A 26,610-nucleotide genomic window follows, 5' to 3' on the forward strand; every position below is an offset into this window, starting at 1 on the left:
GATAGTATATGGTGGACGGGAGACAGTATATGTGTATATGGTGGATGGGAGACAGTATACATGTATATGGTGGATGGGAGACAGTATATGTGTATATGGTGGATGGGAGACAGTATACATGTATATGGTGGATGGGAGACAGTATATGTGTATATGGTGGATGGGAGACAGTATACATGTATATGGTGGATGGGAGACAGTATACATGTATATGGTGGATGGGAGACAGTATATGTGTATATGGTGGATAGGAGACAGTATAAATGTATATGGTGGATGGGAGACAGTACATGTGTATATGGTGGATGGGAGACAGTATACATGTTTATACTGTATATATGGTGGGTGGTAGACAGTACATGTGTATATGGTGGACGGAGATAGTATATGGTGGACGGGAGACAGTATATGTGTATATGGTGGATGGGAGACAGTATACATGTATATGGTGGATGGGAGACAGTATAAATGTATATGGTGGATAGGAGATAGCATATGTGTATATGGTGGACGGGAGACAGTACATGTGTATATGGTGGATGGGAGACAGTATACATGTATATGGTGGATGGGAGACAGTATACATGTATATGGTGGATGGGAGACAGTATATGTGTATATGGTAGATGGGAGACAGTATATGTGTATATGGTAGATGGGAGACAGTATAAATATATATGGTGGATAGGAGATAGCATATGTGTATATGGTGGACGGGAGACAGTACATGTGTATATGGTGGATGGGAGACAGTATACATGTATATGGTGGATGGGAGACAGTATACATGTATATGGTGGATGGGAGACAGTATGTGTGTATATGGTGGATGGAGATAGTTTATGTGTATATGGTGGGTGGGTGGACAGTATGTGTATATATGGTGGATGGGAGACAGTATATGTGTATATGGTGAACAGAGATAGTACATGTGTATATGGTGGATGGAGATAGTATAAGGTGGATGGGAGACAACAGTATACATGTATATGGTGGATGGGAGACAGTATGTGTGTATACGGTGGATGGAGATAGTTTATGTGTATATGATGGACGGAGATAGTATATGGTGGATGAGAGAGATTTGATAAATGTCCCCCTATATGTGTATATATGGACAACACAATTCTGCTATTCTCATTATAGATTATTGGCCTCTATTTCTATCGATTCCAGTCCATGACATAAGAAGTAAGACGAACTCGGAATTATATCTGCATCCAGACAGCAATCATATATGGCTTTCCACTGACGGAAGAAAAAGACAGTAAACTTAATGAATTCCGAATGTTTTATTCCTGGTTACTTCTACCTCAAAAGGGGTCTCCGAAAGCCCCTGCTGTTTTATATAAGCCTTTACTGAGTGTCTCCCAGCACCCCCTCCTGTTCACGAGATTCTTGGCACTCCATAGGGTCAGCATGGAGCTGGAGTATTTATTTCACAAGCCATTCAGATTCAGTAGCCGAGAAGTGCGGCTAACCTTGTGCAATAAATCACCGGGCTCCCGAGATCTACAGCTGGGATGGAGGCTTAGTGCTGGCAGATCGGGAACACTCTTTTTGTCTAAAGACTACCAAAATGTTCCAGGCTGATTTGTGTCAATTGTCCAACGAAATGAAGAGGCGCAATGCCAACTGGCAAGCCTCGCTGTGTACAGGAAGAGAGATGTTATTTCATGAGAGATCCTTTAAGGAGCAGGCAGGACACCAACAGTGAGTATTACACAACTCCACCGAAAATGTGCAATATCTCATGGTGAGGTGTACTGTGCGCACCATCACAGTATCATCAAGACAAGAGGCCATAAAAAATGGAGCCACAGAATCAGGCCCAGTATATGGATACTGGTAAGATGGTTGTTTTATCAGTGCATCTTGTACCTGCACCCGGTGTTCCCATACTGTGCAGAGTGGCCATGAATCTCTTGGTTTCCCATCCCCATCCTCTTGTCCAGCAAAAAAATCTTTTTCTTCAGGCACAGTGCTCTCTGTTGCCACCTCTGGCCGAGACAGGAACTCTCCAGAGTAGAAGAGGCTTTCTATGGGAATCCCCATAGAAAACTTCTCCTTCTCTGGACAGTTCGTGTCTCTGCCAGAGGTGGCAGCAGAGAGCACTGTGCCTGAATGAAAATAAAACAACACTTCCTGCAGGACATACAGCTGCTGATAAGTATGGGAAGATTTGAGATTTTTTAATAGAAGTAAATGACAAATTTATATATAACCTCTGACACCAGTTCATTCGAAAGAAAAAGATTTTCGCTGGACAACCTCTTTAAGGCCTATGGGAACTATATAACCAGCCAAGTTCGGTTGCTTGTCCGTTTCTGTGTTTCTTACAGGCTTCAGTGCATCTTTGGAAATGATTAAAGGAATTATTCTATCAGTTCTCCACAGACCAGGGGATAACTAGCTAATCCATGTCTTGGACTATCACACATTGTTCATAGAGTAAATGCAGCCATAGGGCACATGCTTGGCCACCACTCCATTCACCCTCTATGGGAGTTTTGAACCTAGCCAATGTTGTGCAGTTCCTGCAAGAATGATTGGAGAGGAGGGTGAGCATGCGCATCAGTTCTCATGGTTAGTGGTGGTTAGAGTCAGTCTCACTGGTCAGCTAGTTATCCCCTATGGTGCGGTTAGAGGGGATAACATTTCATCTTAGGATAAGCCCTCTATAGCCTATAAACAATTTACATAGATTTTTTTGGATAAAAGGCAAAACCTGCAGCTAAGGGTCTGTTCACACTGAGCAAATTCGGTGGCATTCCGCGGCGGAGCTATCCACCTCGGAACCCTGTCTGCCTCAGTGTCAAACAGCGTCTTTATGGAAGGGCTTGCGTGCCTCCGTTTCTGCCCCTCGCCGCTCAAAGAATTGACATGTCAATTCTTTGAGCAGAGACGTGCAAGCCCTCTCATAGAGACGTCGTTTGACATGTGAAAAGACCCTAAAAGAGCAAAAAAAAATTACAATAGAAATGAGCACAACTCGAGCGAGCATGCTTCAGTCCGTCCAAACTCGGAAGTCTCTGCATTTCATTACCGGTGGCTGGAGAAGTTGGATGTGGCCCTAAGGCTGCCTGGAAAACATGTATACAGCCATAGGCCATAGACTGTATCCATGTATTCCCAGACTCTCTAGGGCTGCATCCACCTTCTTTAGCCACTAGTAATCAAATGCAGAGACTACCAATGTTGGACAGACTGCACCAGACTGCTCAAGTTGCGCTCATCTCTGATCTGCACATCTCTGACAAATGTTTCCTGCAGTATTCATGCAGATTTACCCTATGAAACAATACGGCATTGTATATTCATATACAGCATAATAAAAATCATGCAATACTACTGAATGGCCATAGGAGATTATACTTACTCTCAAGCCAGGAAAGCCAGGAGGACCAGAACTGCCGACCGTTCCCTGCAAAATCACAAGAGATAATACACATCAACAAATCCAATATAATTTTACCCGTGGTGAATGCTTTAGTAATGGATAGACTGAATGAATTTTTGGCCTTTTTGGTCACTGTTATGCTGTTATGTCATGCGGACTTGGAATGTACACATTGTTGAATCTGTATTTATATTTGCATCCCTTTTGTAAAATATTTTTGTAAATTTTTTTATAAAATTGTAAAAATAAAGATTTGAATTAAAAAAAACAAATCCAATACTGCTAAGAACTTGGAGCCAGACCAAGGCTTTTAGAGCAGAGCGGTGGTTGGTAACCTAGACAAGGAACATGGATACAGCCATAGGCCGTATCCATGTATTCCATGTAGCCTTAGGGCCGCATCCAACTTCTTGAGCCATTGGTAATCAAATGCAGAGCGATCCGCTCCAGTAGCGCTCATTTCTAGTAATTGACCACTACCAGGAGGGAGACTCCATTCCATCAGCTAAGGACGCCCCCTCTAGTACTGGTCTGTGCACCTATAGCCTTCCATATCCAGATCAGAAGGACACTTTGGCCAATTTCTTACTAACTTTTTTTTTTTCCGCTAATGGAGCAAGAGGGTAGTCCTGTGCAGGTCTTTAATACCCAATAGAAGAGGCAATAGGGACAACCCTGACTGGGCTACCATCATGAATATCTGCAAAACCATATTAGCTACACAAGGGGAACAAAGCCAGCGATGTGAGCGATAGCTTTAGGATCTTATACGGCTCATTTCCCAATCCGCAGTAACATAACAAAATACGCAACATGCAAAAAATCCCATCTGTAACTTCAATGACGTGTCCATAAACAGAAGTTCTCCTGATATTAAGCATGCAATGTCATAAATGCAAATAAGGATTACATAGTGAGGATCACAAGGAAAGCTGCTCATGATAAATGAGCCTATGTGCCTTTCCTCTGATTATAATGGGAGGGATAGGCGCTTCACGCCTTACAATCTGCAGGGATATCGGACATTAAAGTGAACTGTGTTAGGAGGAAACTACATGGATGATTCATGGAGGTTTTGGTAACTGTGCTGGTTTACAATAAAGGGAATGGGACCACCGTGGTACTGACATGACAAATCACTGTGCAATAATCATTATACATTGGATTTCAGTATCATACGGTCATGATGCCTCAGAACATGTACAGGTTGTATACACAGCTCAGCCAACGTGCTATCATGGTGTCATTGGAGATGTAGGTCGGGGGGGGGGGGGGGGGGGCCTTCGGCCCTCCAGCTGCTGCAAAACTACAATTCCCATCATGCCAGGACATCCAAAGCTAAACCTTCGGCTGTCCAGGCATGATGGAAATTGTAGTTTTGCAACAGCTGGAGGGCCGAAGGTTCCCCATCCCTGGTGTAGGTATTATTGAACCATTCATTCACTTACTGGGCTTCCATCTGGACCGGCCGGACCCCTATCACCAAAGTCTCCGGGAAAACCCTATTAAAACAAAAAACGGATAAGGTTGGACACAACTATAACTGAAAATATAGAGGGAAATAGTTTGGTTAGTTAGTTAATAAATATCTAATATAATATTCAGAAATTTAAAACAAAATCATGTTACTTGGGTTCATTGTCTCCTGTTCGGACCCCGACCAATAAAAGGATCAAGAAAGCAGCGCAATGCCATCCACTTGTCTACCCCCACATAGACATCTGTCTTGGTCACTTAAAGGGAAACTATCAGAAGGTTAGACGAATATAATCTGCTGATATGTCCCTATTGCAAAGGAGATCCTGAGGAGGAAGGTATGATTCTTTTTACTTGGCGCCGTTCCAAAGCAGTTAGTAGTTTGCTCCACGGTCTGGTGAGACCTATTAGGAGCACTGGCCGCCCCCCATAGCACTGATCCGGCCCGCTCCATTCATCATCATTAGAAAGGGGTGGGCCAACTGGGGGTGGATCAGCGCTAAGGGGGCGGGCTGGATTCCTATTGGTCTTCCTTAATTAAGCATCATAATTTAACATGCCTGACCTTCCCCCCCCCTCCCCCCTTCAATATCATCTGTTGTGGGAGAGTTAGCACACCCCCATACACAGGGGATATTTAGCTATTATGTGTATGGTCACGCATGAATCCTATGAAAATCTCTTTTGCAATGCTAAAGTGGCAAATAAAAAACTTTCCAACGTGGCTGCAAGCTCTGCCGTAGCTACAAGGCTGATTGTGTTCTTTCCCCATAGAGAATAATTGTTTACCAGGATTGTGATGTTCACATGATTCTCCTATACAGTGATGCCTTGGATTACGAGCAAATTACCACCAAAGCTAATTTTCCTATAAGAAATTATTGAAATCTCAAAAATTGGTTCCACCCCCCAAAAGTAATGATTTTTTTTTATTCTGAACATGTAAAACAAATGAAACAAACATTTAGAAAAAGCAGAATATGCAATATTATAAGTTACTGTACAGTAATGGAGAGGATGGGAAACACAAGGGCGGACAGAGACTGCAGGGAGCATGAAGGAATGAGCAGGGAGATGTGGGCACATACATGCAGCGCTCTCTGTCGGGGGAGAGAAGGGTTACAGCTATGGAGAGATTATCTCCACAGACCTGTCCCCTGATGTAAGCCCCAGCCTGAAGTGGATCTGCTATGATTTGGAAGGTGAGGGAGACTTCCTGGGTCAGAGTACAGGGCTGTAGACCCCGCTATGCAGACCATGCCCCTCCCCCGCCCCCCCTCCCACCTAGTACAGGGAGCTCTTAAACCAAAACAATGCTCTTAAACCAAGTTAGGGCCCTATTCCACTGGACGATCATCGTTTGCATAATCGTTAACGATTTTAAACGACCACTATTGCAAAAGACCTGAAAACGTTCACTCATTTCCATGGAATGATAATCGTTACTTATGATCGTAATTGCGATCGTTTTTTCTTCGCTACTTATTCGCTATTGCGTTCATATCTATTGCAAGCGACCGAACGACGTCTTATTCAATGCGAACGATTTGCGAACGTTTTGCGAACGAGCAACGATAAAAATAGGTCCAGGTCTTATAAAGCGATCAACGATTTCTCGTTCGGTAGTTAATCGTTAACTGCATTTCAACCGAGCGATTATTGTTTAGATTCGAACAATTTAACGATAATCTGAACGATAATCGTCCGGTAGAATAGGGCCCTTACAATTTTGAAAAACTGTGAGCTCTTCTTGCGGAATGGTCTCAATCCAAGTTACTCTTAAACCAAGGTACCACTGTATTTTAGTCTTTGTCAGACCAATGCTTTACATGCGTAAAGCCCCACACCTAATGTTACCAGCCCTACACCTAATGTTACCAGCCCTACACCTAATGTTACCTTACCAGCCCTACATCTAATGTTACCTTACCAGCCCTACACCTAATGTTAGCTCATCAGCCCTACACCTAATGTTACCTTACCAGCCCTACACCTAATGTTACCTTACCAGCCCTACACCTAATGTTAGCTTACCAGCCCTACACCTAATGTTAGCTTACCAGTCTTACACCTAATGTTAGCTTACCAGTCTTACACCTAATGTTAGCTTACCAGTCTTACACCTAATGTTAGCTCACCAGTCTTACACCTAATGTTAGCTCACCAGCCCTACACCTAATGTTAGCTTACCAGTCTTACACCTAATGTTAGCTCACCAGCCCTACACCTAATGTTAGCTTACCAGTCTTACACCTAATGTTAGCTCACCAGCCCTACACCTAATGTTAGCTTACCAGTCTTACACCTAATGTTAGCTCACCAGCCCTACACCTAATGTTAGCTTACCAGCCCTACACCTAATGTTAGCTTACCAGCCCTACACCTAATGTTAGCTTACCAGCCCTACACCTAATGTTAGCTCACCAGCCCTACACCTAATGTTAGCTTACCAGTCTTACACCTAATGTTAGCTTACCAGCCCTTCACCTAATGTTATCTTACCAGCCCTACACCTAATGTTACCTTACCAGCCCTACACCTAATGTTACCTTACCAGCCCTACACCTAATGTTACCTTACCAGCCCTACACCTAATGTTAGCTCACCAGCCCTACACCTAATGTTACCTTACCAGCCCTACACCTAATGTTACCTTACCAGCCCTACACCTAATGTTACCTTACCAGCCCTACACCTAATGTTACCTTACCAGCCCTACACCTAATGTTAGCTCACCAGCCCTACACCTAATGTTAGCTTGCAGAAAGCGATGTCTATGTCCGCGAATAGAAGCGAACAGTAGAGAATGAGCGTCCAGTGTCATCTGCAGTATGTTAGCTGCATTAGTTTGCTTCCTGCCTCGGGCTGCACATTACAGATGACATCATTTTATTTGCTTTGATAAGTCTCAGTGTACTGTGCAGCCTGCGACCAGCTGTAGGGAATAGATGGGGGGAGCTCAGTTTGTCAGATGTGGCAAAGCTCAGTAGTTAGAGGGACTAGAATTACTGCTTTCGCATTAGATCTGAATCCTGAATTTGTACACGGAAAGCCGATTAGTTAATAAGAAAATATTATTAGCATTCCTCAGCATTTAGCTCCCTGCCTGTCCCCTCCACAGCGCCCCCGCCAGGGCGGATAGAGCATAACTGTCCCTCCAGCTACTTTCTTGCAAAAACAGGTGTCCTCAGTCTGGGTGATTTTGCAAATCAGCTCTGTTAACTTCAATGGAACTAAGCTGCAAAACCCACACCAAGAGTTACGCTGTTTTTGGAAGAAAGCAGCCATGTTTTTTAAGCCTGGATAATGCCTTTAAAAGGGCTACCCGAAATTGCTTCTTTTGGTGTCGTCAGGCACCTTTAGCGGCATATTGGTATAATTGTTAGCTTTCTATACTTATGTTCTTTTATTATAATAGAAAACCGGATGCCATGCGACTTGCAGGTCGCAATTTATTGCACGTTATTTGATTTGTATCTGTTATTTTTGCATGGTTGCCAATAAAATCAGATTACACATAAAAGGGCTACCCCTGTAAAACTTTTTTTTTCCTTCAAATCATCTGGTGTCAGTAAGTTATACGGATTTGTAATTTACATCTATTTAAAAAAATCGCCAGTTTTCCAGTACTTATCAGCTGCTGTATGTCAGTCATGCAAGAAGTGGTGTATTCTTTCCAGTCTTACACAGTGCTTTCTGCTGCCACATCTGTCCATGTCAGGAACTGTCCAGAGCAGCAGCAAATCCCCATAGAAAACCTCTCCTGCTCTGGACAGTTCCTGACATGGACAGAGGTGGCAGCAGGGAGCAGTGTGTCAGATTGGAAAGGAAACACCACTTTCTGCAGGGCATACAGCAGCTCATAAGTACTGGAAGACAGGAGATTAAAAATAAATAAATAAATTACAAATCTGTATAACTTTCTGACACCAGTTGATTTGAAAGAAAATAGTTTTTTTTCCCAGAGTTCCCCTTTAAGTTCTTCTTTCTATTGAAGCCATGTATTAGGGTCCCCTGTAATAACCACTCCTCCCTGGCTGACAGAGGAAGGGTCCAGATCGGACCTATAAAGAGGTTGTATTAACCAGTTATCCCTTTAAAACTAATTCCAGATTCTTGAAACCTTTCCTTCTTCTTTATACTACAACTGGTCGATTTGGCTGCTAATCCTGGATAATCCCGGAGCCTAGAACATCAAAGGAAGATAAACGCTTCATGAGATGAAAAAAGGGGCTGCTTCCATTGTGTTCTGGATGATCTCAATGGATTTTTCACACTTCAACAGCTCCGACCTCACCCCTTACTCCTATTTAAGTATCTGAAGATCATATCATGTATAACAAAGCGACACATCTCACTAAGTGATAGGTAAACAAGGTCAAAGATGACAGAAGATGGATTCTGCTGCTGGTTATAGGTGGGATTTAAAGGACAATGCATCTGACAGACTGATTGGAGTTGTAGTATAGACGATTCCTATACTGTAGTTTCTTATTGCAGTCATAGTCACTCTAGGCCAGGGGTGGAGAACCTTCGGCCCTCCAGCTGTTGTAAAACTACAATTTCCATCATGCCTGGAGAGCTATAGCTTGGCTTTGGCTGTCCAGGCATGATGGGAGATGTACATCTGCAGCAGCTGGAACACCAAAGGTTCCCCATCACTCCTCTAGGCAATAGCCCTTATGGTCGGGAGTAGAGATGAGCGAACCAGGAGCATGCTGGAGTCCATCCGAACCTGAACTTTCGGCATTTGATTAGCGGTGGCTGCTGAATTTAGATAAAGCTCTAAGGCTATGTGGAAAACATGGATATAGTCATTGGCTGTATCCATGTTTTCCAGACAACCTTAGAGCTTTATCCAAGTTCAGCAGCCCCAGCTAATCAAATACCGATCGTTTGGGTTCGGATGGACTCAAACCCCAACCCGGTTTGCTCATCTCTAGTCGGGAGCATAACTATAGGTGGTTCAGAGGTAGGAGTTGCACCTAGGATCCCAAGTCAGATCCCAAGACACCATTGCTATACATGGTAGACAAGAGGTCAGTAACAGATTTTACATTGGAGAACTGGAGCTGCACCGCTGTTTATAGCGGCCATTTGACCCTTTGCCTCCTGCCCATGTCAGTGATGGAAAGTGATGTCCATGATACATGTCAGTGATGGAAAGTGAAGTCCATGATATTTGCCTAGCATAGAAAAAGTTTAAATTGGGTGATTTGTGCCTCAAAGCATCACATTCCTTAATTTTAGGATGCCATTTTAATTGTGATTTTTTTTTGGATGTTATATAGCTAAGGTATAGCAGAAATGTATGGTTGCTGATTGATTGTGACAATGAAGGCTACACAGTGCTGGGTCCCCTCCTGATTATTTCCCTCCCAGCAACCTGACTATACAGGGAACAGCGGCCGACCCCAAAACAGAGAAGGGGACAGGATGCTACACCAGAGCTTCAACAGCTCCATTCTCATGATCCATTGGGGTCCCTGACGTTGGACCCCCACTTATCATAAAGGAATGACATTCACTATAAATTATGCTGATGGATTGTTAGACCTCAGAACCAAGCTTCACCTTTATCACAGTTTTCTGGGTTCTAACAATCACTCTGAGTACTCAGACACACCCAGGACTTAATGTAGAGCAGGATAATTATTTTAACTCTTATTTTATTAAAGATTTTTTTTGAAAATAGAGGATTACAGACATACACAAGACAGTGCTGAAAGTATACAGTAGAAACTGGGGCAAAGAGGCACATCGGAAAGCATCACAAAATAACAAGAGTGCTAAGGGCCCTACTCCACCGGACGACTATCGTTCGCATAATCGTTAACGATTTCAAATGACCGCTATTGCGAAAGACCTGAAAACGTTCACTCATTTCCATGGAACGATAATCGTTACTTATGATCGTATTTGCGATCGTTTTTTCACTATTGCGTTCGTATCTACTGGGAACGACCGAACGATGTCTTATTCAATGCGAACGATTTGCGAACGAGCAACGATAAAAATAGGTCCAGGTCTTATAAAGCGATCAACGATTTCTCGTTCGGTCGTTAATCGTTAACTGAATTTCAACCGAACGATTATCGTTTGGATTCGAACGATTTAACGATAATCTGAACGATAATCGTCCGGTGGAATAGGGCCCTAAGAATGTAGAGCAGGATAATTAGTCATTAAAAAAAATCACACACGCTTTGTAAATATACATGATTTTTGCACCTATGAATAAATAGTTTATTAGAAGTTACTCCGAGTGTTCAGCAGAGTTGCCGAACTATTCGGGTTCAGCAACTTTCTCCGAATCCAAACACTTTGCATTTAAAAAAAAAAAAAATTCTTTGAAATCAACTAGTGCCAGAAAGTGCCAGAGATTTATAGTTTACTCCCAGTACTTATCAGCTACTGTATGTCCTTCATGAAGTGGTATATTTTCTCCAGTCTGACACAGCGCTCTCTGCTGCCACCTCTGTCCATGTAAGGAACTGTCCAGGGCAGCAGCAAATCCCTATAGAAAACCTTTTCTGCTCTGCAGACTGGGAAAAAATACCACTTCCTGCAGGACATACAGCAGCTAATAAGTACTGGAAGACTTCAGATTTTTCAGCAAAGGTAAATTGCAAATTTCTGGCACTAGTTGATTTGAAAGAAAAATCTTTTTGGTGAACAACCCCTTTAACTCCATACATTTGGAAAGTTTGGATGCCACCCTAGGGAGTCCTGGAAAACATGGATACACCCTATGGATTTTTTCCTGGCAGCCTTAGAGCGGCATCCAACATCACCAGATGCCGGGAGTCAAATGCTAAGTGTTCAGTGGATTCAGAGAAAGTTGCCAAATCCGAACAGTTCGACAACTTTGTTTAACACTAGCTACTATGGGAAAGGCCACTAAATTTTATTCAACAGAGCTTTATTGTGAAGAACTTCTAATCTGTAGCAGGCCCATCTACCACGTGCCATCTATAATTCCTCTCATGTTAGACAAGAGCCCTTGGACTGCCTCAGGCCCTGGGACCTGGATACGACTGTAAACCATCACAGCAAGGAGCATAAACATAGCTGCAGAGGCCGGATCCTTCTCATATGGCCCCGTCATGTCTTTAAGGCTTAGTGGCCCTTTAAGTGCTTCACGAGACACAGGCCAGCTGTGGCTAAGACGCGCTACTGTTGTACATGACACACCCAACTCTGCATTCTTAGTTATAGCTTCTTAATTCTTTTATGTGAAAACAGATCATTGATATTTGGGAATGTCTGAATCACGCTGCCGAGTTCATGAACTAAGGTGAAGCTTTTATATAAAACATGTGCGCTAAATCTTTACTTCTGCATTTTTTGTTATAATGTGTTTTTTTTTTCCAGTACACTTTGTATTTGTCAGTACTTCTCTAGTGATTCCACCCACAAACGGAAATTCTGCTTTGGGCGGGATATCCTCAGTACGACTGGTCCCTATAGTCCCTAAGTATTTTATTGCCCAGCGTTCACTTACTATCTTAAAGCGAATGTACCACCAGATTCATGGCTTTGGTTTTTTCCATGAATAGACCAGCACCGGTGCGGGAATGCCAGTGGCACGGTCCTTCTTTTGAGCCAATGCACGGTTCTCACACACAGCGTCGGTCTATTCCTGAGCACCGGCCCACCGTAGCGTGACAATTTCTCCTCCCCTCTGCTACCTGGCTCCATTGATTCTAATGGAGCCGTGTCACAGAGGGGAGGGGGGGTTCATCACACTGGGGGGCCGGCGGGCCTGCCCCCAGTGCTCCAGGACAGGCCGGGGCTCAGAAATAGACTGGAGCCGTGTAGGAGAACCGGGCCGTTCAAAATAAGGAACGTGCCACCGGCATCCCCGCGCCGACGTGCTAATGTAAAAAAACGAAATCGATGTACCTAGTGGTACATTCACTTTAAAGAATACTGCTTAGTGGCACTCAAGTCGTATTGTTTGGCGTTTGATTACCGGTGGCTAAAGAGACACTGAATGCAGCCCTAAGGAGTCTGGGAAAACATTGATACAGCCATAGGCCATAGGCAGTATTCATGTTTTTCAGGACTCCTTAGGGTTGCATGCTCACGTCGCAACATCTCTACTTATAACATTAGAATGGATCAAGTTCATCTTTAAAAAGGAACAAAAACATGTCAAGGGCCAAAAACACTTCTGTGCTCTCCATGAACAGTGCAGCCTGCTAATATACCAATATAAAGATAGAGACTCTTATAGGGATTATCCTAAGAATAAAATGTATCACCTCTGCACAGAATAAGTGACAAGTATCTGATTAGAGTCTCAAGACATGCTCAGCTGCTGCTCTATTCACTTCCAAAGATAGCCAAGGATTCATCTATCTTCAGCAGTGCCATAGCAAGTGACTGGAGCGGGGGCTGAGCATGTGAATACTGAGGGTTCTAGCGTTCACACCTCCACCCTCCACCAACCAGGTAATTATTTCTTTTATTTTTATTTTATTTATTTCTTTTATTCTTGGGATAGCCCCTTTAAAGAGGTTTTTCCATCTCATTAATAAAAAAAAAATTACAGCAGGTGGGATGTAATCAGTATAGAGGCCTTACTACAGGGGAACTTACAGTATAGGAGCTTAAAGCAAATGTACCATCAGGTACATTAGCTTTAATTTGACCCACGCGTAGAACGGTGCCTGTGCAGGAAAGCTGGTGCCGCGGTCCATTTTCTGAACTGCGGCCCGGTTCCAGAGTACGGTGCCGTTCTATCCACGGGTATTGGGCCGGGGCTGAAGCACTGTCGGCCCACCCCCAGGGGCAGAATTCCCCGCCCCTCTATGATGCGGCTCTGTTAGAATTAATGGAGCTGTTTCATAGAGGAGCGGGGGATTTCGACCATTGGGGGTGGGCTGGCTCGCCTCCAGGGCTTCAGCCCCGATCCGGTACCCATGGATAGAACAGCGCTGTACACGGGAACCGGGCTGCGATTCAAAAAATAGACTGCAGCACCAGCTTCCCTGTGACGGCGCCGATCTAGCTGTGAGTCAAATTAAAGCAAATGTACTTGATGGTACATTCGCTTTAAAGGAGAAGTCCAGCCTCCGTTTTTTGTGGGTTTTTTTTTTGCGGGGGGGGGGGGGGGGGGTTATGTCAGGGGAACTGGGAATAATAAAGGGTCAGTCACTGATTAGCTGAGCAGACAGTCCATCAGCCGGGACGGGCATTTTCATCACAACTCGGGGGAAAAATGCCTTCCGATGGGGGTCCCGGAGCTGGTCACGTGGCGGATTGCAGGCACAGAGGCGGGTAAGCACAGGTTTTTAAATTTGCCGGCTGTTAGATTTTAGCTAGGGCCGGACATTTTCTTCAACAACAGTAGGACATACAGTATAGTAGCTTTCTACCACATAGAGTAGAGCTACAGGATAGGTGTACTGCGTTTCTCTGAATAATAAGACCTACCCAAAAAATAAGCCCTAGCTCTTACTTTCAGAGAAAAAAAAGACTGTGTGTTATTTTTATGGAAATACAGTATGCAGATGTAAAAGCATGGTGTTCAAAGAAGACATTCAATATGGACATAGAATAAAAATTCTGCCAAATCTGGGTTATTATGTAGCACTTAAGATAATATTTCCTTTGGTCAGAACAATCTGTTTTGACCGAACGAGATGTGTCGAAAAACCACACATCTAAAACATGGCCACTTCAATAAGCTGCCGCAGGATTGGGGGTGAGAAAGGGGTAAACCAGTACGATCAGTTGGCCCAAGGCTAGGTTTACCCATAGTATTATGGTCATGTGGGTAGAAAACAAAAAAAAAAGGTAAAAATTATTCCATGAAAGTTTTTGTGTGTTGGTTCCAGTCCTGGTTTTGGCTTATGCTGACTAAAAAAGATGAACTAAAATAGGAAGTCTGAACCCAGTCTTCTACTGTTTTTAGCTCTGTATCTACAGTAATATACTATGGACTCAAGAACACAAAACTGGTTTAGTACAGTTAATCTAGTGACCAGCAATAGCTGCTCGGTATGCAGAACATGTGTCCGCTGCCAACACTAGGAGCCCGCTTACCATTGAGCAGTCATTTTATTTTTTGTGCACTTGGCCGGGACAAGGAGGAGATTTAGTTTGTAAATGTTGCAACTTGGCAAAGTTCAGAGACTTTATAATACCATATGTTTACTATGCCGCTGGCTTTCTGCTCCGAGCTCTATAAACAGGGCCAAATGATGTCATAGAAAGTGTACATGTGCTTTACTTTTCTAAATAGGTCCCGTAACTCATACTAGAATAACTCCGAGGTGTAATGAAATTGGAAGCCGACCAGTTGCAGCGCTTTCCTGATCCTTGTAACCGGATAACGTGTTTAGGAAGCACGTCTGAGGAAAATGGTCCCCTTGGTGGCTGGACTATTATGGGATGCAGAAAGTCTGCCGCTGAAGGCTTCATCGTGAGTTTCCGGAAAACTATATTTTTCCCTGGCGGAAAGTCTCTTTTTTTTTTTTTTCTTCTTTTCTTTACTGTATGAAATTACATTTTCCAATCAATTTGTTAAACTTACAACCTATTTCGAAAAGCGGGACTGACTTTGTTTCGGCCAAAGATGGGATTTTGGGATCAATGTAATTTTGTGTAAATTTCAGCATTTTGGGTCAACTGCAAATCCGCAATCTGGTGCATCACTTTCTTCTTTACAACCGTCTGCATGTGTTTTTAAGTCTATTTTTGTGAACGAAATGACTCACTGAGCTTGTATCCCGTGCCCCTCTTGCTATCCTGTGTATCCCGTGTCCCTCGTTGGCTACATGATCCCGAGTGCATCAGGTTTTATTGATTGATTGGAGATAAATGGAGGCAGTGAATAGCCGCACTTGTCCATATCTGGATGGCTGTAAGAAAATCCTTTGCAAGAAACGTTGTCTCAGGTTCTTTCAGCCTAATACAAATGCCCACTGTGTAATTGTATACTAAGGGGTCAGGGCACTGTAGCAAAACGAGGGACAAGTGCTGGACAAGGAGGAATTTCTGCTAATTTGCTGGCTTTTTGCATCAGGAAGATGAGGATTTCTTACCAAGACTTGGCATGGGGGTCCTGGGTGATTATACTTGTGCAGAGCCCAAGTATCTGCTTTGAGTCTATGTATCTGGATCGGCTTGTACACAAAACTCATTTTCTGCAATTTGTGGTAGAGTAAAACTTTAACAGAATTACCCTCTGGGTATGCTGGCAAGGCAGATAAACCATGCCTAATGTGTTCATAATAATCTGATTATTTGTTGCTTTCGTATGGATCTTGCGGTTGACATGATCAGCGGGCCTCCGTCTCTGCCCGGGACGCCTACGAGAAGAATCTGAATTGGTAGCAAGAAAGATTTGAGGGATTCGATCTCCCTTTTAGTGCATACATGGTACTTCTCAATGGTTCAAAGCACCTACTACATAAATAAATGGGATCAAAATACTACCGATGATGATAATATGGTATTATATGGGGCAATGCCATATTGTCTATGTACCAACCATCTGAAGACAGATATCCTTGTACCTAGTGACTGCTTACATCATGTAGTTTCCCTGTTAAAGAGATTGTCAGTAGGTTTATGGTGTCCTATCTCAGGGTAGCATAAACTAGTGATAGAGAAGCTGAACAGAATGATGTATCACATACATTGTTCTGTGCAGATGATCAAGAGATCTTCTCCTGAATAACATGGACAATATGTAGTCCTCCCCATTATGTGCATGAGCTCAGTAGTCCTGGATATTCATGAGAAGCAGAAAACTCCACCCACCAGCTGCTGATTGGCAGTTATCTATCCATGCTGTGTACAGGCAGCCAACTGTCAATCAGCAGCAAGGGGAGGGGTGTGTGGCAATAATCCTATTCTTCTGCATATTAGGAGAACGGCTGAACAGAATGATGTAAATAATGCACCGATCTGTTCACCATTTCTGTCATTAGTTTATACTGCCCTCATTTAAGGCAGCATAAACCTAGTGACAGATTCCCTTTAAAGAGGAGTAGGAAACAGTGTGAGACAATGGGGTCTTTTGACCCTTATTTGATACTCTCTTGAGTAGTAGATAAGCAATAGTGATTTAGCCAATATAGTTAATAACAGTGATGAAATGATAGGTTGTCCCAGTGGCGTAGCCACCGTGGTCGCGGGGGTCGCCGCCGCGACCGGGCCCGCCACAAGGGGGGCCCGCGGGGCCCCCCGATCAATCACTCTTGTGACCGCAAGCATTGTTTTGCTTGCGGTCACAAGAGTCGGGCTCCGTCTTCCCCCGGCTGCTGCGCGGCTGCCGGGGGTGTCGCGTCTTACCCCCGGCAGCGCGCGCATCCCAGAACTCCCTGCGCGCCTTGGGCCCTGACTTCCGGTTCCGGCGCGCAGGGAGTTCTGGGATGCGCGCGCTGCCGGGGATAAGACGCGACACCCCCGGCAGCCGCGCAGCAGCCGGGGACAGACCAGGAGGAGTGAGAATCAACGTGGGAGCGCGATGTCAGGTGAGTTAAGTTTTGTTTTTTTTATCAGCCTGTACGGGTGGGGGGAAAGGAGGGGGCCATCTATGAGGGTGGGGGGAAAGGAGGGGGCCATCTATGAGGGTGGGGGGAAAGGAGGGGGCCATCTATGAGGGTGGGGGGAAAGGAGGGGGCCATCTATGAGGGTGGGGGGAAAGGAGGGGGCCATCTATGAGGGTGGGGGGAAAGGAGGGGGCCATCTATGAGGGTGGGGGGAAAGGAGGGGGCCATCTATGAGGGTGGGGGGAAAGAGGGGGCCATCTATGAGGGTGGGGGGAAAGAGGGGGCCATCTATGAGGGTGGGGGGAAAGAGGGGGCCATCTATGAGGGTGGGGGGAAAGGAGGGGGCCATCTATGAGGGTGGGGGGAAAGAGGGGGCCATCTATGAGGGTGGGGGGAAAGAGGGGGCCATCTATGAGGGTGGGGGGGAAGGAGGGGGGCATCTATGAGGGTGGGGGGGAAGGAGGGGGGCATCTATGAGGGTGGGGGGAAGAGGGGGCCATTTATGAGGGTGGGGGGAAGAGGGGGCCATTTATGAGGGTGGGGGGAAAGAGGGGGGCCATCTATGAGGGTGGGGGGAAGGAGGGGGCCATCTATGAGGGTGGGGGGGAAGGAGGGGCCATTTATGAGGGTGGGGGGAAGAGGGGGCCATTTATGAGGGTGGGGGGAAAGAGGGGGGCCATCTATGAGGGTGGGGGGAAGGAGGGGGCCATCTATGAGGGTGGGGGGAAGAGGGGGCCATTTATGAGGGTGGGGGGAAAGAGGGGGGCCATCTATGAGGGTGGGGGGAAGGAGGGGGCCATCTATGAGGGTGGGGGGAAAGAGGAGCAATCTATGAGGGTGGGGGGAAAGAGGGGCCATCTATGAGGGTGGGGGGAAAGAGGGGGGCATCTATGAGGGTGGGGGGGGGAAGGGGACCATCTATAAGGGAGGGAGGAAGGGGACCATCTATGAAGGGGGGGAAGGGGACCATCTATAAAGGGGGGGGAAAGGGGACCATCTATAAGGGAGGGGGGGAAGGGGACCATCTATAAGGGAGGGGGGGAAGGGGACCATCTATAAGGGAGGGGGGGGAAGGGGACCATCTATAAGGGAGGGGGGGGGGAAGGGGACCATCTATAAAGGAGGGGGGGGGGGAAGGGGACCATCTATAAGGGAGGGGGGGGGGAAGGGGACCATCTATAAGGGAGGGGGGGGGGAGAGGGGGCCATCTATAAGGGAGGGTGGGGGGAGAGGGGACCATCCATAAGGGAGGGGGAGGAGAGAGGGGGCCATCTATAAGGGAGGGGGTAGAGGGGGCCATCTATAAGGGAGGGGGTAGAGGGGGCCATCTATAAGGGAGGGGGTAGAGGGGGCCATCTATTTGGGGGGGCAACATAGGGGGAGAGGGAATACACAGAGGGGGGCATATATTATTAGGAGGTCACAGAGTCAGGGCTACCCACTAAATGAGGGTGTAAAGGGGACAGTACAGATGTGTAGAGAGATGGAGATGGTGTCAGAGTGAGGAGACTAATATGTCTGTCTGGCAGATTCTGTGGATTCGTGGCTCGGAGAAGTTCTCATAACGGCCTAGGACGGATGGAGAAGATGATGAAAAGGAAAGAACTCCGATCAGAAAAGACGTCTCCTGTGAGTCACCTGATATAACTGCACAGTAATATATATGGTGTATAGAGCCTGTGTAGAGCTGGGGCCACCTCTATATGACTGGATGAGGTGATTTAGTGTACTGGATTTGGTCAGTAACAATATGGTGGTGATGGTAGTGGTTGTGGTGTGGCGGTAATGTTTCCTCCCTATATACTGGTATTACTGGTAATATTGGTCTCAGTATACAGGATTTGGTCGGTAACAGTATGGCGGTAATAGGTAATATCTGTCTTGGTGTGTGTGTGTGTGTGTGTATATATATATATATATATATATATATATATATATATATATATATATATATATACATACAGTGGTACCGTGGTTTAAGAGTAACTTCGTTTAAGAGCGTTTTGGTTTAAGAGCTCACAGTTTTTCAAAATTGTGACTTGGTTTAAGAACATTGCTTTGGTTTAAGAACTTCCTGTATTGGGTGGGAGCGCGAGTGGAGAAGGGGCATGGCCTGCATAGCGGGGTCTACAGCACTGTACTCTAAACACCTTCCAAATCATAGCAGATCCCCTTCAGGCTGGGGCTTACATCAGGGGACAGGACTGGGGGGGGGTAATCTCTCCATAGCTGTAACCCCTCTCTCCCCGGACAGAGAGTGCTGCATGTATGTGCCCACATCTGCCCTGCTCATTCCTTCATGCTCCCTGCAGTCTCTGTCAGCCCTTGTGTTTCCCATCCTCTCCATTACTGTACAGTACAGAATAATAAATATATTTGGGGTGCGGAACCAATTGTCTGCATTTACATGATTTCTTATAGGAAAATTTGCTTTGGTTTAAGAGTGGATTTGGATTACAAGCACGGTCCTGGAACGAATTATGCTCATAATCCAAGGCACCACTGTGTGTGTAATATATATATATATATATATACACAAACACACACAACAATAGCATCACTTGGTCGTGAAAGGAGGGGGGGGGGGGCCCAAGTTGGCCTCTCGCACCAGGGCCCAGGAGACATTAGCTACGCCCCTGGGTTGTCCCATATTTCATATTGTAGAAAGCTCCATGTATGGTGCTAAATGATGAAGAAGGTGGTGACCCTATTCCCTTAATAGGTGAGAGTCAGCGAAAACCACAGCGATCAGACACTTTATGATATAAGCATCTCAGATGTTAGTGCAGTTAAGCTCCATTCACTTTAATGCAACAGAGTTGCAAAACCACACAAAAACTGGAGATAAGAAAGGTGCTGTTTCTGGAAGAATGCGGTCATGTGTTTCTAAGCCTGGACAACCCCTTTGAGCTTCTGGTGTGCAGCAAATTCATAAGGTGCAGCTGCCTGCATCAGTACAGTAGATCTGCTCTATAGACAATACCTGTACCCCCTGGAGATGATTTATCACATGTTGAGAAGTTAGGAGCTAGATGGCCTGTTCAGCCTACAATGTTTACGAGGTCCTCTTTAAAGAAAAAAAAAAAAGGCAAGATTTTTATCCAACGTACAGTGAATAAATGGGTTCCGGCACTATAGGGTAGGGTTTTTTCCCATGATGCTACAATACATCGAAGGGAGAGTTTCGGCATGGCCTTTGTCGGCTCTATCGTGCCAAAACGCGCCCTCTGCTGTATTGTTGCATCATGTGAATAAACCGTTTGCAGAGAATTTTGGTGAGTGCCGAAACCCATTTATCAACTGTACCTTGTTCTGCTGTTCACGAGCACTGCACTACGGACTGCCAACATATGGATTATACCAAGATTTTTCTCCAAGACTTTGCAATATTTAATAAATCTCTTTGAAGATTGTGCTTACCTGGAGTCCTTTGGGTCCCTTCTTTCCAGCTGGTCCTGTCAAACCCTAAGATTAAGATAAAATTTGCCCTTAAGATTTTGCCTTTCAATAACTTATAAATGGTGAAGGTGAAACTAGTGATGCACCTGCTTAGTACTTAAAAAGAACAGATTAACTTACTCGTTCTCCTTCAGGTCCGGGAGGTCCTGGCAACCCCGGTATTCCGATAAAGCCCTACAATAAATACAGGATTTCTTTTTACATAAAAAATACAGCACAGCCTATGATCACTGATCTACTAAAACAACTCCACTTCTTCGAGGGTTGACAATTGACAATGTCAAAGCTCTACTGGAAAAGATAGTATGGAGTACACAAGTCATGCATGAAAATAACCTGGAGGTATTTCAAGAAACATCTGCTGGGTGAGTGGACTTGTTAGAGGTGTATCATTCATACAGGAGATATGTCATACATAGAATTATTCTGCCCGGCAACGTCTGCTGTGGTTTGGAGCCGCCAAGCTCGGGGCAGAAATGAAACGTTAATCGTCACTTGTATGTAGACAACTTCCCCAATACAAATATGTTACTAAGCTTCTCGATGGAGAATAATCCCTCTCTCCGTCCACTATCGGATTGTTGTGTTTGTACATGCAGAATCCAGGGCTGCCATAACTTGCTCAGGTTTCCGTTCTTCTTGCACAGTTAACTAATCCGGTGATTGACATCTCCCTTATGTCGTAGGGTTGGCAATGTGCAATGTGGAGCGATGGTAAATTCATTGTACGGGAGATTAGTCAGCAAGGATGAGGGACTGTCTGCCTCTGCTCTGTGACATATAGGTCTCCTTTCTAAGAAAGGAAATGACTAACTGATGGTATTTATGGTACAAGAGCGAATGTATCTGGTGGTACATCTGTCACTGGCTACTTAGAGCTATTTTACGTTGATGGGAATGTAGGAGTTTTACCAAGATCCAGTGACATCTCCATGTTCCTCTGCATTTTTTTGACGTATTATGTTATATATGAACGCTGAGAAGGACGCCAGTCTGCAAAGGCACGGTAGTGGGTGCTGCTATTTCCAACACAGGCCGCAAGGGCTGAGAATAGAACCAACCCAATAAAAACAGCCAGATTGGGGTCAAAGAAGAAAAATGATGGAAAGACATGTAGTAAATCAGTCTCATTACCATTATCCTGACTCGTGTTGAGCAAAAGTGTCAACATGTTGGGCAACAATCTCTGTACCTGAATGCTCGGCATTTGATGAAGTTGGATGTAGCCCTAGGGCTTCCCGAAAAACACGGATACTGCCTATGGCTGTATCCATGTTCCTCGGGTCTCCTTAGTGAGGGGAATCAAATGCTGAGCGTTTGTGTTCGGAACGTCAGCGGCAGCCATCTTACTCCATTGCTGGTGTTGGACTAAGATTTCTAGTGATGTGTAACATGGACCAATAGTATCAGTATCTTAAAAAAGTATGAGGATATGGATGCCTTGTGTCAGCCCAATGTGTTGCTGAGAAAGACCTGAACGTGAATCAGGCTTAGGAGGGTGTGAATCTGGCTCAGAAGGGTGTTAATATGAGACTGTAGGCATGAATCCAGCTCAAGGGGTGTGAATATGAGGCTAAGGGATGTGAATCAGGCTCAGGGGGTGAATATAAGCATAAAGGGTGTGAATCAGGCTCAGGGGCTGTGAATATGGGGCTGAGGGGATAGAAGTATGAGGCTTAGGGGATGTAAGTATGAGGCTGAGGGAGTAAATATGGGGCTGAGGGGTTGTAAGTATGAGGCTGAGGGAGTGAATATGAGGCTGAGGAAGGTGAATTGGGTTCAGGGGGTGAATATCAGGCTGTGGGGGTGTGAATCAGGTTTAGGGGTGAATATGAGCTTAAAGGCTGGGTTCACACTACGTATATTTCAGTCAGTATTGTGGTCCTCATATTGCAACCAAAACCAGGAGTGGAATGAATACACAGAAAGGCTCTGTTCACACAATGTTGAAATTGAGTGGATGGCCGCCATTTAATGGCAAATATTTGCTGTTATTTTAAAACAACGGCTGTTATATTGAAATAATGGCCGTTATTTACTGTTATATGGCGGCCATCCACTCAATTTCACCATTGTGTGAACAGATCCTTTCTGTGTTTTGAATCCACTCCTGGTTTTGGTTGCAATATGAGGACCACAATACTGACTGAAATATACGTAGTGTGAACCCAGCCAAAGGATGTGAACCGGGCTCAGGGGCCATGAATGTGAGGCTGAGGGGTGTAAATCAGGCTCAGAAGGTAAATATGAGGCTGAGGGGATGTAAGTATGAGGCTGAGGGGGTGTGAATCGCGAGCAAGGGGTGTAAATACGAGGCTGAGGGAATGTGAGTATGAGGTTGAGGGGATGTGAGTATGAGGCTGAGGGGATGTGAGTATGAGGCTGAGGGGATGTGAGTATGAGGCTGAGGGGATGTGAATATGAGGCTATGGGGTGTAAGTCAGGCTCAGGAGGTGAATATGAGGCTGATGGGGTGTAAATTAGGCTCAGGGGGTGAATATAAGGCTGAGGAGTTGTGAATCAGTTGCAAGGGGTGTGAATATGAGGCTGAGGAAATGTGAATCTAGCTCAAGGGGTGTGCATATGGGGCTGGGAGCATTAATCAGGCTGAGGGGTGTAAATTAAGCTCAGGGGGTCTATATGATCTCGGGGGGTATTGATAATCAGTTTTATTGATTACAATGAGGTGAATCTCCACATGGTTCTGCAGTATATTTTTGGTCCATCTGTGACAGATATCTGTATGTACAAACTGGAGCTCATGTTAAGAACATTGACCTTGAAGAGCGTTCCCCGAGCTGCATCTTTCAAACTATTGCATACCTAGACTAACAAAATGGTTGCGACCTACAAGTTGAAGATACCAACTTCTCAACATGATCTCGTTCACGCTTCAAAGTTTTTCTTCAGCAAGAAAACTTTCTCACATACAAAATGCCCAAGGCAGAAAATCATTTTTTCATATTTTTCTTTTGTATGTTTCCATTAATAGGAGCTCTATGATAGATAGGATTGGCCTGCACCTATGGATCCCCCTCCTCCTGTATAATTTCCCACTGGCAGGTAATTGAATGGAGACTTCTCCTCCTTTCCGACCATTCTGTAGTTATCAGTCACCACATCACACACGATCATCACATCTCAACACTTCACACATGCCAAAAAATGCAGAAACTTACTCTAATCCCTTTAGGGCCTGGGATTCCTTCTGGTCCTGCTAAGCCCTGTTATAAAAAGATACAGCCTGTTAGCTTCCTATTGAGACACTTGTGTTATTCTCTCTTGTATACAATGAGCAGCTTTTCATCTCGTCTCTAGTAAAATCATCATGAAAACCACTAACCCGCAAAGAGTCGCAGCTTTATTGGTTGTTTTGCCATCGGAAAAGGGGGAAGGCCGTTTGGGTTATTTAATGGGCAATACTTCCAAGTACGAAAAAATCTGACATATTTCAGGCATTGTCATTCGTGCATCAAAACACAGTAAAGAGAATTTTTTTTTTTCATCAATTGGCATCAAAAAGTTATACAGATTTGCAATTTACTTTATTAAAAAATCTCCAGTCTTCCAGTACTTATCAGTTGCTGTATGTCCTGCAGGAAGAAGTGTATTCTCTCCAGTCTGACACAGTGCTCTCTGCTTGCTGCCACCTCTGTCCATGTCAGGAACTGTCCAGAGCAGCAGCAAATCCCCATAGAAAACCTCTCCTGCTCTGCACAGTTCCTAACATGGACAGGGGTGGCAGCAGAGAGCACTGTGTCAGACTGGAGATAATACATAATACATACAGCAGCTGATAAGTACTGAAAGACTTGAGATTTTTTTAAAGGAAATAATTTACAAATTTACATAACTTTTTAACACCGGGTGATTTGAAATTTTCTCCAGAGGACGCCCTTTAAAGGGACATAAAAATGACTAAATTGGACCCGAGGACTCAAGTTTAATCATAACTGCGTTGGCAATCATACTGCTGGGATAACTATGCCTATCCGCTCACATGCTCTATGCTAATAGTAGTAGTGATAGTAGTGATCAGCTTACCTGTGGCACGTTCTTTGTATGTGGACTCTACATGCTACCATAGGGTGCACAGATTTCTACAGTGGACAGCGGAGGTAGTGTGACATCCCAAATAGATAATGCGATCAGCACCCAAATAATATAAACTATTTTCAAAAGCTGAAGGGCTGCGAGTTTGACACCTGTGTTCTAGAGGCTGCAATGCCCATCACAACCAATGGGGGGCACATTTATCATAAACAGCTTCCGACAGAGTCGTGTAAAATCACGTTTTCTTTCATAGCTGAGCATCTCGTACCCGTCACCTCCTGATATGCAAAGCCAAGAAGAAAGGTAAGGAGGCACACACGTGTATGACATATGAAGTTCTGACTTCATTGTGCTCTAGTTTGGGCTAGCTTCTTGGTTTTACAACAAGTTGGAGGCTGTAGCCGGGTTCCAGCCTGAGCTAGAATCTGTAAACACTTCTTAACCAGGGAAGTTTCCTTGCTCTCGGGTACAACCCCTCACCTCTGCTCTTGATTGACATCTCCTGCGGTATCCTGCTGGTTAGGATATAGTATGACGCAGGAGACTGCTGGAACTGTCAATCAAGAGCAGAGGGGAAAGTTTTGTCAAAGTTTGGAGCCAACGAGCCGGGACCCTTCTCTGAGACCTAAAACCTTCCCTTAGCAGTATGATTGGCAACTAAGGTACGATTAACCTGAATAGATGAACTCCATTAATAAATGTCAGACACATTACGATTCCTCTCGGCCTCGAAAATTTTCAAAATTTTTTAAAAGTCTAAATGCATAGTAATAATGACTATATAGTAATACGCGTGGCTATATACTGTATACAAGTACAGGGTAAGTGAAAATTAACTTTGCCAACTGCTCTAAATGAGACCAAAATTGGCCATTTATTACATTGAAATTTTTTGTTCAAACAAGTCACCAATAGGTGGCGCTGTAGCAGTAATAACTTTTAGTTTGCATAAATTGAGGCTTTCACAGATACACGTGATCAGTTTTTTTCCCCCCTCCAAAAGTGCGGTCTCCTCGCTCTCCTGATCTCACCCCATGTGACTTCTGGCTATGGGGTTTCTTAAAGTGACTCTGTACTCACAATCTGACCCTCCCAAACCACTTGTACCTTCGGATAGCTGTTTTAATCCAAGATCTGTCCTGGGGTCCAATCAGCAGGTGATGCAGTTATTGTCCTAAAAAAATACTTTCAAACTTGAAGCCCGTGACAAACGGGAGTATCTGTGCCCTAACTTTGCACCACCCCTCTGTCCTTCCTGCCCGCCCTCCTCATCATTAGGAATGCTCCAGGCAGATTGCCTCCTATTCCCCACCTGTGTCAGCCCGGCACATGGGCTGGATCGTTAAGGACCTGTGCAATGTTCAGCATGGAGAAAATGGTTCAGTGGCATTCCTAATGAGGAGGAGGGTGGGGAGGAGGCACGGAGGGGTGGTGCAAGGTTAGGGCACAGATACTCCAGTTTGGCACTGCTTCAAGTTTAAAAGTATTTTTTTAGGACAATAACTGCATCACCTGCCGAACGGACCCCAGGACAGATTTTGGATTAAAAGCAGCTATCCGAAGGTACAAGCGGTTTGGGGGGGTCAGATTGTGGGTACAGAGTCGCTTTAAAGAACCAGATCTACCAGGATAGACCGGCATCATTGTCAGATCTGAAGGTCACACATTCTAGTAAGTTGAAGTTCAGTCAGCTTTTGAGAATGAAGACCTTTT

General features: G+C 44.8%; 1 protein-coding gene across 3 annotated transcripts in view; it reads right to left on the bottom strand.

Moving 5' to 3' along the window:
* The window catches only part of COL24A1 (collagen type XXIV alpha 1 chain), a 186,625-nt gene that overhangs the window by 77,220 nt on the left and 82,795 nt on the right, over nucleotides 1–26,610 (bottom strand). For all 3 annotated transcript variants that reach the window (XM_069981559.1, XM_069981558.1, XM_069981560.1), the window contains 5 exons: nucleotides 24,024–24,068; nucleotides 20,965–21,018; nucleotides 20,806–20,850; nucleotides 4,849–4,902; nucleotides 3,380–3,424 (listed from right to left, as the gene is read on the bottom strand). In XM_069981559.1, coding sequence (XP_069837660.1) covers nucleotides 3,380–3,424; nucleotides 4,849–4,902; nucleotides 20,806–20,850; nucleotides 20,965–21,018; nucleotides 24,024–24,068 — 243 coding nt within the window. The remainder of the gene's footprint in view (nucleotides 1–3,379; nucleotides 3,425–4,848; nucleotides 4,903–20,805; nucleotides 20,851–20,964; nucleotides 21,019–24,023; nucleotides 24,069–26,610) is intronic.

Source organism: Dendropsophus ebraccatus, chromosome 8 (genome assembly GCF_027789765.1).
Source record: "Dendropsophus ebraccatus isolate aDenEbr1 chromosome 8, aDenEbr1.pat, whole genome shotgun sequence".
NCBI classification, from domain to species: domain Eukaryota; kingdom Metazoa; phylum Chordata; class Amphibia; order Anura; family Hylidae; genus Dendropsophus; species Dendropsophus ebraccatus.